This window comes from Echinops telfairi, unplaced genomic scaffold, assembly GCF_000313985.2.
Source record: "Echinops telfairi isolate 266 unplaced genomic scaffold, ASM31398v2 ScPeMD7_7424;HRSCAF=8462, whole genome shotgun sequence".
Lineage (NCBI taxonomy): Eukaryota > Metazoa > Chordata > Mammalia > Afrosoricida > Tenrecidae > Echinops > Echinops telfairi.
In genome coordinates this window covers 24241170-24256740 of record NW_022111324.1, presented here as the reverse complement: position 1 = coordinate 24256740, position 15571 = coordinate 24241170, and the positions used below count along the sequence as shown (strand labels likewise).

Here is a 15571-nt window from a genome sequence, read left to right as displayed (position 1 = left end):
AAGAAAATACATCTGTCTTAGCAGAAGTACAACCAGAATGCTCCTACAAGTGAAGATGGTGTGACTTTATCTCATGTACTTTTGACATGTTATCAGGAGAGACCAGACGCTAGGAAAGACAGCAGGCTTGGTAAACTAGAGGGACAGTGGAAAAAGAGGAAGATCTTGACATGATGGATTAACACAGTGGCTGCATCAATGGGTCAAACAACAATTGTGAGGATGGCACAGGACTGGGAAGTGTTGTAATCACATTTGGTGATGAGTTATCTTTGCTATGTTAATTAGTTAGGATTAGTACAGGGTGTGTCTTGATTTCACATCTTTTGAGATATAAGAGTTAAACAAGCAATCTAGCAAGCGAGGGGAAAGACAGAAGCCAAGCCATGTGGAAAACTCCAACGAGCCAGGAAACAAGACGGAAGAGGCAAGGTTTTATTCCAGGGCTGGCCAAAAAAGAAAGCCTTTCCTCAGAACTAACAGTTTGAAGGTGGACTTCTATCCACCTAAACTGCAGAAAAAAACTGATTTGTGACCGCCACCCACAGCTTATCTCTCTGTTAGATCAACACTAGAAAACAAAGACACAAACCTACACTTGCAAAAGCACTTTATACATTTCTCAGTCTATCTCTTCATCAATGCCCAGTGACCATTCTCAATCTGTTCATTTACCCCTCAAGAAGTTCATGTTTAGAGCCGGAAAGAATCTTTCTGAGCATATCGTTCAGCTATCTCATTCCACCAATAGAAATAGCATTTAAGCATAGCTTTAGAGAGTCATGACGTAGAAAAGACATTGATTTGTTGTTAGAAATTTTGAGTCTGAAGTCTAGTGTTTTCCTAATAGTGTAATGGGTGTCAATTTTCTTAAGCTATGTTTCAGTGTCTCCATGTTTAAAAAAACTTCATTGTTATGATTATAATTAGAGGATTATATTCTATTCTAGGATAAGTAAAAAGGTATTGCTACTAAAGGTCTAGTTCATACATACATGAGTTTATCTCAAACTAAACACAATTAGATGCATCCCTTTGATCAGTGGATGGCTACCGACCAGTTCTCTAGTATTATATTTGTCTTAATTTCATTGCTGTTGCTAGGAGCCTTCAAGTCAGTTCTAACTCACATCAACGCTACCTACAAAGGAACAAAACAATGCCTGATGTGGGTCATCTTCAAATTTGTTATGTTTGGGCCCACTGTTGCTGCCACTGTGCCTTTCTCTTTTTTCAGTGCCCTTCTATTTTACCGAGCATGATGCCCTTTTCCAGGGACTGGTCTCTTCTGATCACATGTTGCAAGAACGTGAGATGAAGTCTCACCATCTTCACTTCAAGGAGCATTCTGGTTGTACTTCTTCAAAGACAAGTTTATTTTCTTCTAGCAATCCATGGTACTTTCAATATTCTTAGCCAACACCATAATTCAAACGCATTGATTCCTTTTATTTGGTCTTCCTTATTCAATGTCCAGTTTTCATGTGCATATGAGTAGATTGAAAACACCATGGCTTAAAGTGACACCCTTGCTCTTCCACACTTTAAAGCAACCTTGTGCAGCAGATTTACCCCATGCAATGTGTCAGAGGCTCTCCTGCCTGCTACTGTGTTGAGCACCGACTATGGATCCAAGCAAGACGAAACCCTTGACAACGTCAACCTTTTCTACATTTATTATTATGTTGTTTATTGGACCAGTTGTGAGAATTTTGTTTTGTTTACATTAAATTTGAATCTATATTAAAGGCTGAAATTTCTGATCCATATCAGGAAGGCTTCTCACTGCCAGAAAGAAAGGTTTTGTTTGTACATATCTGCATATCATCGGCTGTTAGTCAGCCTTCCTCATATCTTGCTGCTCCATACTTCTTCATATAGTCCAGCGTCTTGGATTATCTGCTCAGTGTACCAACTGAGCAAGTATGGTGAGAGTATACCACCGATGGACACCTTCCCTATTTTAAACCATGCAGTCTTCCTTGTTCTATTCAAATGACTGCCTCTTGATCTATGTAGAGGTTCTGCATGACCACAACAAAATGTCCTTCAACGCCCATTCTTCTAAATGCTATCCATAGTCTGCTATGATCCACACAATTTGATGCCTTTACATAATCAATTAAACACAAGTAAATCTTCTTCTGGTATTTTCTGCTTTCAGCGCAGATTCATCTAACATCAGCTATGATATTCCTTGTTCCATGTCCTTTTCTGAATCTGCCTTTAGTTTCTGGAAGCTCCTGTCACTGTACCGCTAGAACTATTGTTGAAGAATCTGCAGCCAATATTTACTTGCATTTAATATTAATGATGTGGTTTGATAATTTACACATTCTGTTGGGCTATCTTTTTATTGGAATGGGTAAAAATATAGCTCTCCACCATTCAGTTGGTAAATTAACTGTCTTCCTAATTCCTTAGCATAGCTGACTGAGTGCTTGCAGTGCTTCTCAGCTTATTGAAATGCTTGTTAGTATCTTGTCAGTCACCGGAACCTTGTTTTTCATCAGCGCCTTCAGTGCAGCATGGTATTCTTCTTCCCTTAGCACCATTGAGTCTTGATCATATGTTATCTCTTGAAATGATTGAATACACACTAGCTTTTTTGAGAAAGAGTGACTCTGGGTATTCCTTCCATCTTTTTTTGATGCTTCCTGAATCATTAAATATTTTCCCCATGTTGTTGCTCTTAGGCGCTGTTAGATCAATTCTGACTCATAGGGACCCCGTGTACAACAAAGCCCAACAGGTCCTGGTCCTGTGCCACCCTCCCAACTGCTCCTATGTTTGAGCCCATCAATGCAACCACTGTGTCCATCCATCTTGTCAAATGCCTTTCTCTTTTTCGCTGCCCGTCTACTTTACCAAACAAGCCATCCTTCTCCAGAGGTTGGTCTCTCCTGAGAACAGGTCCAAAGGAAGTAAGAGGACATTTCACCACCTTGCCTCTCAGGAGTACTTTGGTTTTACGTCTTTCAAGATGGATCCGATTGTCATTTGGCAGACCATGGTATTTCCAATATTCTTCACCAGCACACCATAATTCACATTTTGCCCATTGAATCTTTAAATATTCCAACTCAAGGCTTGAATTTGTTCTTTAGTTCTTTCAGCTTGACATATGCTTGCTTGATACTTGGCCTACATTTTTGGTTTTCTAACTCCAGGGCTTTGCACATTTCAATATAATACTTTATTTTGTGTTCTGAAGCTGCCCTTTGAAGTTTTCTGTTCAGCTATCTTAATTCTATGCTTAAGAGCAAATTTCAGAGTCTCTTCTGATGTCCACTTTGATCTCTCTTTCCGGTCTTTTGAATCGCCTTTTGCTTTCTTCCTCAATGATGTTCTTGATGTTCTTGCATAACTCATCAGGTCTTCTGTCATTAGTGTTCAAGGCATCAAATCTATTCTTAAGATGTTCTCAAAATTCAGGTGTGACATCCTCAAGGCCTTATTTTGGTTCTAGTGAACGTATTTCCATTTTCTTTAACTTCAACTTGACCTTAAGTATGAGCAATTGATAGTCTATTTCACATGTCTTTAGGCTGTTGATATTTAGCTTCTCTATCACCTCTTCCCACAGATGTAGTCCATTTGATTTCTGTGTATTCAATTTGGAGAAGTCCATTGTATAAATGTCACTCATGTTGTTGAAAAATGGTATTTACAATGAAGACATCAATGATCTTGCAAAATTCTACCATGCGACCTCTAGCTTGGTTTCTATCCTGAAGGCCATATTTTCCAACTATGTCCCTTGTTCTTTGTTTCCAACTTGCAAATTCCAATTGCCCGTAGTGTCCAATGCATCTTGATTGCATGTTTGATCAGTTTCTGACTGAAGAAGTTAGAATTCTTGAATTTCTTCATCACTGGCGTTAGTGATTGGTGGGTAAATTTGGATAACAGCTATATTAACTGAATTTCCATGTATTTGTATATATATTATCCTATCACAGACAGCATTGGACTTGAAAATAGATCTTGAAATGTCCTTTATGATGATGAATATGACACATTCCTCTTGAGTTTTTAATTTCCATCATGGTAAACTATATGACTGACTGCAAATGATGAATACCAGTCCGTTTCAGCCCACTAATGGTTAGGAGATCAATGTGTGTGCAGTGCATTTCATTTTTGATAACTTCCAATTTCCCTAGATTCACACTTTGTAATTCCAAGTTCCAATTATTAATAGATGTTGACAGCTGTTCATTCTCATGCTGAGTTGAGCGCCATCAGCAAATGAATGTGCTGAAGACTATTTCATTCACATAATTTCAGTCAATGCTCCTTAGAGAAGGCAGCTCTTCCTCAGCCATATTTTGAGCACCTTCCTGCCTGAGAGGCTCATCTCCCGGCACTCTCTGTGACAATAGTCCCCTGCTGTTCTGAACTTTTCAGTGGCTAATTCCTCTGAAATAGGTAGCTATTTCTTCTGTGTCCTTTGTTCTTACTCTGAAGGCTTTTCTGAAATCATTTCACCTTGAGTGACCCTGCTGTTTCAAATGCTGGAGACCTCCCTTCCAGCACCACTGCAGCATGTAAGCCAGAACAGCGCAAGAAGCTGACAGTGGTGGCGAAGCTCCTGCCAGGCCTTGAAAAAATGGAAGCCAATCAAAACAGTAGCCCTCCAAAAGGATCTGTTGGGCTAGTTTAATTCAGACTAGGGGGGATCGCTCGGAAAGTTACAGGGGTCATTTCTGGAGATCCCAAAGGGATAATCTCGATGGAATGTCTGTAATAACACAGGATGATCACTAGTTCCTATGGAGACACTTTAAGACCATTGAAAATTGGGCTTGCAAGAAAACTGACAGAAGAGTTGCATGCAGGACTGTTTTCCTATCAGGATAATGCAGCTGCTCTTTCTTCAACGGCAGCGAGGGCTGTCCCAGAATAATTTCATGGAGAAACTTCACCCCACAGCTCTGATCTTGCCCAAAGAACATTGAAAGGGAACCTGGGTTAAGTCCCTCACGAATGTGAGAACTGCCGTTATATGGTATTAATCCAGAGTGCAGAATTCTTTGTGGTGAAGGGTTCACTCAGACTCACTGTCCTGGATGCTGACGCATAGCAACTCTATAGGACGGGATAGGGCTGCTCCTGTGCGCTCCCCAGACTGTAACTCTCTACAGGACTGCAAAGCCTGGTCTTTCTCCTGCAGAGTGGTGGTGGTTTCAGCAGGGAGCAGTCCGATGTGTCAGCACTGAGCCACCAGGGCTTCTGAGGGGGTAAATACCACCCTCCAGTGTGGATACACCTAAATGGAATATATGCCAAGGAGCAGTAGCTTCGCCTTTTTATAGTCTTGCTTAACAAACGTGTATCTCTCTGTGGTTTCTGTAGTGATTGCCTTTGGTTTATCCTCATGTGTAAACCCTAATGATGTCCTTAGCAGAAAGTGGGCATTGATTCCATGTTGGTATCCTTTGACTTTTGCTTATCTAAGATCATGGAGCAAAGAGCGTACCTGAAATGAAAAAGCTGAGCCTTCAGAAAAGAGGCTGGCTGCAAAGTGGGGTGCTCTTTTGGCATTTATCAGCATGAAAGGAGCTTTGTAATACTTGCCCAAGCAGGGCAGAAAGCCAAGGGATCATGTGGCTGAAAGGCTGAGGACAAGAGGGGGCATGCCTGCTGGCATGACTGAGAACAGACACTGTGGACAAAAGAATTGCATCCTTGAGTATTCTTAATCCTACCTTGTAACTTCTATAATAAACCCTGTTTGGGAGTATTGTCCATGAGCTTTATTTGGCCATTGCTTCCAGTTATGGGCTCCGGCAGGGGGATAGTAGAGGAGCTGTCAGAATAGCATATAGAAGGATTGAGGGTGGAGGCATGCCTGACCTCTGCTTTGTAGGTATCATTCCTGGTAAGATGTGCAGTTAGATTCTTCTTCCCCATTTGTGAAGTCTGAAGATGTTAGGTTAGCACTTAATGTCTGCATCCCCGGCTCCCAGCGAAGATGACAGCCTTAGGAAACGTATAGAGCAGTTCATTTGCCCTACAGAGTCCCTGTGGGTCAGAGTAACCCGACAGCAATCAGTTAGAAATGTGACGAAGGGCAAGGTGAGGTGCTTTAGAACGTGTTTCTTCCTATCCTTTGCAAATGTCAGCCTATCCTTCTTGACCTGGCCTCCATACCTTTTCCTCAGCATATAGATATTTTGTTTGCTCGTGCCATGTGAAGCTCTCGCCTGCATAATATTCCCATCTCCTCTTTGTTTCCTCTTCTCATGAAAGACGGGATGAGCTAGACAACCGATGTGTTTGGGAGAAAAAGCCAAATGCACATGCTCTGTTCTCAGCCCTGCGTCCTCTCTCTGGAATCTCCTGATCTGCGGAGGACTTGAGCTCACGCTGCCCTACATCCCCAGTCCTGATACTGAGTGGCTGTGTCAGTAAATCTAATTTGGGTCTAGAGGAAGTGAGCAAATCCAGCAAGCCAATCCATAGTCCCCAGAGGCTTTACCAGTCATGGAGCTGGCATTTTGATCTCCTTGTCCTTGACCGCTGGTTCTCGTCAGGGGCAGAGAAGAGGTTGACGCCCCGAAGTCCCTAGTGGAGCGATTTCATTTCTCGGAACCTTGGATCACTCCTTTGTGAAACAGGGATTTCAAATGTACCCCCCCACAGATGAGTTTAGCAACCCCATAGGCTAGCGGTGTACAATAGATAATGCATGCTGCTGTAGCTGCTCTTTAGTTGGCTGCAGAGCATGGTGATGCCATGAACCGCAGAAGGCATCGTTTCTTGATCCTGTACCATCCACAATCATTGGCATGCTTGAGACCATTCCTGTGGCCACTGGGTATTTTGAACACCTTCCAACCACGGGGGCTCCTCTTCCAGCAGTGCATCACCTACTCGTATTCTATTGCGGTCTATCGGGCTTGGCTTGGCTGATTTTCATACTTTTCTTCCCCATCGGTCTTAGTGGGAAAACTGCATGGAAGCCTGTCCCCTATATATGACCCTGCTGGCATTTGAAATACTAGTGGCATAGCTGCCATCATGGCAACATGCAATCCACCAGCGTACTGCAAACTGTCGCAATCACACTTGACAGAGGGGTGGTAAGGATTGGACAGTGGCTAATGCAGTGGTTTTCTCTGTACCCAATATCTTGCCCACCCCACCCCCTTTTGTCTTCACTGACCTGGGATTTCTGTATGTAAGTTGTTGCTGTCCTTGAGGGCTTCCTAGGGGAAGCTTGGACTTCGACTTCGGCATCCCCAAGACGCAATGGAAACATGTCTTGGTATTCTTTAAACCTGCCGCAGGAGATCAAGATCAAAGAGAACAAAGTCTGATACAGGAAGGAGACCAGTTCAAACAAAGAATGTCGGCTTGTGGGAAAGTAGACTTGGGAAAGAGGACCCCTCGGGACTTGGTGGTGAAGCACTCTGGTGCTAGCTATGAGGCTGGCCATTCAAACCCACCAGGAGAAAAGGTTAACAATTTGCTTCCATAAATATCAAAACAAAACAAAAAACGTGGGCACTGATTTGATTCAAACTCATAGCAAATCCAACAGGTCTACGGAGAACTGCCCCATAGAATTCCAAGGCTTTGTTTACCGAATCAGACTGACACATCTTTCTCCTGTGGAGCAGGGGGTGGGTTTGAACCTTTCAGGCAGCTTAGCGCTTAACCACTGCATTATCAGGGCTCCCTGAAGAGTCCAGCCTTAGAGACCCTATGGAGAAGTTCTCTTCTGTCCTATAGGGTCCCTATGAGTCAGAGCAGCTCAATGCACTCAGAAAGATGAAAGAGGAGAATGGTGAAATACATTTTACAAAAGTTTTCTTACCTTTTCCCTCCTTTGCTACCACTATCAGCTGCTCTGAAAAAGGTCACATTAAAAGGTCTCAGATAGAGTGGGAGAAAAAAGGGGGGACAACACCCCAAATCATAAAAGAGACCAAACTTGCTAATCAGATAGAGACTGGTAAGCCCTCCAAGACAATGGCCTTTAGTTGCCCTTCGTGTTTGAAACTGAACCCACCCCCATGTTAGAATAATCAGCCATTTAAAATTAGAAGGGAAGCATTTGCCCCAGGATGAAATTCAGAGGGCTGGGAAGGAGGAGGGATGGACACACAGGAGGCACAGAGAACAAGTGAAGTAGGCGATGGTACATCGAGGAGATTGCACTGGATGATTAGAAGCAAAATGTATACGATTGGGTTTAAAACCGATGATCTTCTCTATAAGCCTTCGCCTAATTTAAAATAAAACATTTAAAAAGAAGAAGAAGAAACCAGTGGGCAGCTGCTCACCACTTTTCTTCTAGAGACTTCATCACGTGGCCGTGGGCAGCTAACAACGAGCTCGTGGTCACTTGTCGCATGGAAGGGATTTCGCTGATAATAGGGCTGGAGCACTGCAGCAGCTCTTCTGAAAACAAAGGGGAAACAATGACACCATCCTCTTGGCTGCCATTTCTGGGGTAGCACATGTTTCTGCTTCCATCTTAAAATCTCACTGTCTCAGAATCTGACTCACTTCTGAACCCTTCCCCCCCCCCACCCCACCCACTTTGATGACAGTTTTACCAAAAATCTTGAAATCACTTTGGAAAGTTATGTGGAAGTGTCCAAGGAGGCTTCACAAGTTCATGGAAAATAGGTAAAAAGATAAAGGAATTTCCCCACAAACTCCTAGGCACCCCTCGCGTTTGGTTTAGATCCCTGTGTCCCCCTTTGCCTAAGTGCAAAGACAGTTTTAAAGGACTTATTTCCGCAGCTGGTTTGAATTTTTCTTGGAAAAGTTGGAAATAAACAGCAAGCATAAGAGTGAATGACTAAAATTTAGTTCCTGGGGCAAGTAGAGAATCCATGATTAGGAATTAGTGCCGCAAGAACAATATGATTCTCCAACTATTCAGAGATAGTTGAAAGAAATAATAAGATGTGAAAACTTAGCAAGGGCAGGATATAGTACTTTTCCCCTCTTCTTCCTCATTTGAAATGATATGTAAGACTCAGCACCCTAAGACTCAATGAATATATATTTCTTACAAATCAAAATTTGCCAATTTTACCATTTTCGTTTTTATAAAATTTATAACCTTATGTTGGTTTACCATGGCAATAAACAAATAAATAAACAAACACACATAAAACTATTGTTCCTTCCCATCTTTTCATCTGAACCCAAGCAGAAGGTTCTCTTGTCATTGCTGCTGTATATTTCTTTACTTCCAGAGTGGAGTTACCAGGAGGAACCTTGGCGATGCTGTTGGGTAAGCAGTGGGCTCTGATGCCCAAATCAGTTGCAAACCCACGAGCTGCTCCATGGAATGAAGAGGAGGTCATCTTCTCCCATCAAGAGTAGCAACCTGGGAATCCACTCGATCACAGTGGGTTTGATTTTTGGTTCTGGAAGATGTAACCAAATCCTTTCCCCCTCTATAATGATTTGCAAGGTAAATTAAAATGGGCCAAGTTTACTCTACCACCCTAGACCATGAGAAAACAAGACAAAATTGATTAAACAAATATTTTCTAGCAGAAAGTTATCCTTTCCAGTGCAAATTTGCCCACAATCTGCAGGTGGTAAATGCTCTAACTTTGGCTTTGTATCTAACGCCAGCCTATTTGATTTGAATGTTAAAAGACTTGAGTTTGAATTCAAGTCGCACCAATTGGACACGCTATTTCACCTTACTTGCTGCTAAAATGACACGATCTGCTCTACCTTACATGGTTACTTCCAGGATTAAGTAAGATGTCATGAGGATAATAGTATACATAAAAGCACTTGAAATTTTTGGCCACATACATTGTACCACAACGCTATATTTGAAAATGTAAATGATAAGACATGTACACTATCTTCTCCTTGGCTTCTTTTACTACTGGCACTATCTTGAAGCTTTTCTTGTTGAAGTGCTCTGCTTTTATTGTTCCTTTCCAGGTCTTTTTAGCAATTTTGCCCCTGTGGTCTCTGCACTGTGCACTCTCATGGTGTTCACGCAAGACTGGCTCTTTCTCAGACTACCCTCCCAGGGCCCTGAGGGAAGGGGGGAATGGCGACAGGGATGCGTACCTGGAGGTACTCTGCCATGGAAGAAAGTCTTGATTATATTTTCACGGAGGCTCTTTTGCAGGTTTGCATTGGTCTCAGAAGTGATCTTATGTACGGCTAACAGGAATTGCAATGGGATTTCACACTTCCGTTCTTTGAGGAACTCCTTGAAGTAGTCCAAGTGGGATGCACTTAGGAGAACGTCCATCAAGTTTCTGGCAAATGAGAAGGCATCACTGATGGAGGGAAAGGGGTGATGACCTTGGATTCTGTTCTGATTAAGAAATAGGAAAAGCATCTCCCAGACTACAGTCTATCGCCATGGGTAAAGGGCATAGTGGATGCATACGCTAATGCACCTGTTTCCTCAGAGATAAACTTGAACTGTTGTGTACACTTCCTTCACTTGGTCCAATCATCTGAAACCAGTGGACGAGCAAGAGATGATGTCTCTTTCTTCCCTCCCTCCACCCAAGAAACCATCTTTTTCACATTATGCATATGAACAACTCCTCCTTGGTAGCCATTTTTGTGAAGAAAAGTATGGCTTGTGTGATGGTTATGAATCAATATTTATTACTTTCCGCTGCTGATTTCTCCTTTCACTGCTCCTCAGATATGTTTTGTTCTTAGTCAGTGCGGTAGAGTCCATTTGTGGCTTATAGCAGCCCAGGTGGCAGAGAACGGCCCTATCAGGTTTTCCAGGCTGTACACTTTATGGTCAGATCTCGTCTCCCTCAAGGGGTTGGGTAGGTTCAAACCACCGCTGTTACGTGATCTGCTGAGGTTCAACATTGCACCACCAGCACTCCTTGCCTTGACAATAGCCACTCCCAAGGCTGCATCACCGGCTCTCGCTCTTGCTGCCTTGTGGTGTGTCATTGGGCAATTTCTGCTGCCTCTATACTTCCCTGGGAGTATGCTGACTGTGAAACCACCATGGGAGAAAGATGAGGCATTCTATTCCAGCAAAAAGTTACAGCCTTGGAAACCCACAGGGGCAGTTCTACTCTGTTCCCAAGCCCAGCACTAGACAACTAACAATATACTTTCCTTTTCTATAGATATGCCTTTTCTAAACATTTCATATACATGGAATTATAAAATATGGAGCCTCTTTTGCTCGGCTTATTTCACTAAGTATAATGATTTTACAGTTCATACATGTTATAGCATATATTAGTCAATTATTTTTCTTTTTATTGCTGAATAGTATTTCATTGCATAATATACTTTGTTTATTCACCATCTGATTTACTCTCCATTTTGGCAATTATGAATATTACTGCTATAAATATTTGCAGTCAAGTCTTTGTGTGGACATAAGTTTTAATTTCTCTTGGTAGAGAAATATTTAGGGATGGAATTAGGATATTCTGTGGGGTCCAGCAGTTCAATACCACTGGTCCCTTTCGCTCCTGTGAAGATTTATAGCCTCGGAAACCCGCAGGGGCAGTCCTGCTGTGCTAGAGTCACCGTGAGTCAGAACCGACTCCAAGGCAGTGAGTTGTTGTAAAGTTATGCCTACCTATTTAAGAACATTCCTATTTACCTTCCAAAGTGGTTGTACTATCTTAAAATTCCACCAGCTGTGTATGGAGGTTCCCTACATCCTCACTAACGTTTCTCATCATCTGTCTTCTTAAAAAATTTCCACATCCTCTAGGTGTGATGAGATTTTAATTTACATGTTCCTAGTGATTAATGAAAACAAAGTAAAATATTATGATGAAATGTGCAAAAACCTATAGTTAGAAAACCAAAAAGGAGTGCACGCTCCTTATGTCTTAAACTGAAAGAACTGAAGAAAAATTTCAAGCTTAGATTTACAATATTGAAAGATTTTATAGGCAAAATATTGAACAGTGCAGGAAACATCAAAAGAAGATGGGAAGAATACACAGAGTTCACTGTGTGATTCCAGGCTGATCAGAGACCAATTGAAATGTTTCAACAAGCTGATAAAGCATTGGAATCACTTGTTTGTGCCAAGAAATTTGGAAGACAGCCACTTGGCCAATTCACTGGAGGTGACCTGTATTTGTAATCATACAGAGAAGTGTACCCCAATATAAATTGCAAATTATAGAATAATATCATTGATATCACATTCAAGTACGGTCTTGCTGAATTTCATCCAATGGCAGTGGCAGCAGTACATTGATAGGAAGCTGTCAGAGGTTCGGACCAGATTCAAAAGAGGATGTGGAACAAGGGACATCATTGTGATGTCAGATGGATCTTGCCTGGAAGCAGAAAATATCAGAAAGATGTTTACCTGTGCTTTATTGGCTAGACAAAAGCATTCCCCTGTGTGGACCATAGCAAACAATAGATAGCTTTGCGAATAGTGGGCATTCCAGAACACTTCTTTGTGTGCATACAGAATGTGTACATAGAACAAGAGGCAGTTATGTGAACAGAAGGGAGTACTGTATGGTTTAAAATCAAGAAAGGTGTGCATCCAGTTATATCCACTTACCATACTTATTCAATCTGTATTCTGAGCAAATAAGCAGAAAGTCTGGATTAAATGAAGAAGAATCCAGTATCAGGATTGGAGGAAGGCTTACTAACAACCTGTGATGTGCAGGTGACACCACCCTTCTTCCTGAAAGTGAGGAGCACTCGAAGCATTTGATGATGATCAAGGAATTGTAGGCTTCTGTCCAGATTATAAACTCAATGTAAAGAACACCGAACTCCTCACCACAGGACAAGTAGGTAGCATCACAATAAATGAAGAAAAGATCGCAAATGTCACGGATTTTATCTTGCTTGGATCCACAACCAATGTCCACGGAAACAACGGTAAAGTGATCGAATGACTCATTTCGTCGGGCCAATCTGCTGCACAAGACCTCGGCACACTGTTGAAAAGCAAGGAGGTTACCTTGTGCACTAACCTGCACCTGACCCAAGCCACGGTATTTTCAATTGCCTCATGCGTGTGAAAGTGGCACATGGAATAAGGAAGACCGAAAAAGAATCAGTGGATTTGAATTTTGATGCTGACAAAGCCTATTGAAAGTGCCATTGACTGCCAAGAGAGCACAGAAACCTGTCCTGGAACAAGGACAGTTAGAATGCGCCTTCGTAGCAGGTTTGGCAAGACTTAGTCTCCGTACTTTGAACATGTTGTCAGGAGAGAGGGGCCCCTGGAGAAGGGCATTGTGTCTGGTCAAGTAGAGGGGCAGTGAACGAGAGGAAGGCCCATGACAAGATGGAGTGACACCGTGGCTGCAACAATGGGCTTCGACATTAGAACCACTGGGAGGATGGCCAGGACCGGGCAGGGTCTCTTTCTGATGTACATGTGATCTCAGACTCAGAAGGGAGTTGATGGCACCTAACGACAACAATGACTAATGATATTGAGCATTTTTTTCCTGCGAATAAGTCACGTGTGTATCTTTTTTGAGTAAGCCTATTCAAATAACTTTCCCACTTTAAATTAGGTCATTGACCTTTATTGCTGAGTCAAAAGGTTTTTTTATATATTCTTGATACAAAGACTTGAACATACATTTCAAAATATTGTCTCCCTGTGCGTATTAACGAAGAAACTTTTGCCTAACCCAAAATCATGAAGAATTTTTCTATGTTTTTATGTAATACTTGTATAGTTTTGGCTACTACATTCAGATATAAAAAAATATTTTGAGCTAGCTTTTATGTTTGATGTAAAGTTTATGTTTTTATATGTCGGTATCCAATTGTCTCATTCAGCACCATTTGCTAAAAAGAATATTCCTTCCCTCATTGAATTGCTTGACATTTTTGTAGAAAGTAAATTGACAATAAATTTAAGAAATTCTTTCTAGACCCTTAATTTTGCTCCACTGATCTATTTTTCCAAGTATATGTCAGTACCATACTTTTGCAATTATTGTCATTTTCAAGGGAAATGAAAGTTTTCCCAATTTGTACTTTCTATCAAAATTGGCTGGCTATTCGGGGTCCTTTACATATCTATAACATTTTAAGGTCATGTTACCAATTTCTGAAAAGAAAAAAAAAAAAAGCTTGCTGGAATTTTATGTTGGATCTATTGATCAGTTTCAGGAAAAATACTACTTTAACATCACGAGTCAGCAAATCCATTAACATATGCTGCCTCTCAATTTATTTAGATGTTCTTGAATTTCCCTCAGCATTGAATTGCAAAGTTTTAGTGTAGAAATCTTGTGGCAATTACATAATCTACTGTCAACTTGAGTGAAGGCGTAGAGTCTAGCCTGTCAACCAGGTCATAACCAATAAGGTCTCTGTATAGGTATGGGCTTCTCCTGAGGATTCTGGGAACTCCTGTCTTCCTTCCTGGAAGCAGGACACACACTCCCTGAGAGACACTCCTGTTGACAAGCCACGTGGAGCTACGCTGATGGAGTCAGAGCCCTGGAGCTGGAGGAGCCATGTGGAGACCCACACCAGTGCTGAGATGCTTCCACCGCCACTGGATCCACAAGTCTTTCCACCCACTGGCCTGTGATCTTCATGCATTTGGCATAATTGTATGTGTTGTGTGAGTATGAAGAGGACTTTATAGATTAGCATAAAACATATAGACTAATATCGGACGTACAGACTGGATCTGCATTGGGGTGGGATGTTTTCTTATTATACAATTACTCTTTGATATAAAGCTCTTTCTTATATACATATGAGTATCTATGAATTTATTTCTCTAGTCAACCCAGACTGACACATACTTGTTTAATTTATTTTAAGTATTTTATTTTTTCTGATGCTTAAATAAATGTAACTATTTTCTTATTTTCAATTTTGGCTTGTTAATTTATAGTATATAGAAGTACAACTGAGATTTGTGTATTTATCTTGTATCTTGTGATCTTGCTGAACTTATTAGATCTACTTGGTTCTCTTGTGGATTCCTTTGGATTTCCTACATACAGGATCATGAGAATCATTTGATCATTTGAAAAAAGAATAGTTTTTACTTCTGCCTTTTCTATCTGAAATTTTACACCTCACCCTGATTGTATTGACTACAATTTCCAAAATAATGCTCACTACAAGTGGCAAGACCAGGCACCCATACCTTCTTGTTTATCTTATGGAAAAAGCATTTGGTTTTATACCACAGGCTGCCCAAAGAACAAACAAATCTGTCTTGAAACAACTAGAACAAGAATGCTCCTTAGAAGCAAAGATGGTGAGTCTTCCTAATAAAAGAACACATTGCAGCATAAAAAATAAAATAAAAAAAGATGGTGAGAGGGGCAGTGAAAATGAGGAAAACCTTTGACAAGGCCGATCGATACAGTGGTTGCAGCTATGGGATCAAACATAAGAACACTTGTGAGGAAGGGGCAGGACCAGCGTTTGGTTCTGTTGTGCTATCAGTCCAAACTGACGCATGAGCGTGGCACCTTCTTCCATTTAGGCACGTCTCTTTTAGTTTATTTTAGTTGTGCTTTTTTAGTATTCTTTGTACAGGCATTTGTTCTTTTTTGGTTATGATTAATCATTTTATTGGGCTTGTAAAGTTCTCACCACAATCCAT

The 15571-nt window shown here is 41.3% G+C and overlaps 1 protein-coding gene across 1 annotated transcript in view; it reads right to left on the bottom strand.

Moving 5' to 3' along the window:
* RGSL1 (regulator of G protein signaling like 1) overlaps positions 1–15571 on the bottom strand; it is a 79643-nt gene that overhangs the window by 9693 nt on the left and 54379 nt on the right. The window contains exons 10-12 of the mRNA XM_030887776.1: positions 10066–10259; positions 8295–8412; positions 7172–7286 (exon numbers count right to left, since the gene is read on the bottom strand). Of these exons, the coding sequence (XP_030743636.1) occupies positions 7172–7286; positions 8295–8412; positions 10066–10259 (427 nt within the window). The remainder of the gene's footprint in view (positions 1–7171; positions 7287–8294; positions 8413–10065; positions 10260–15571) is intronic.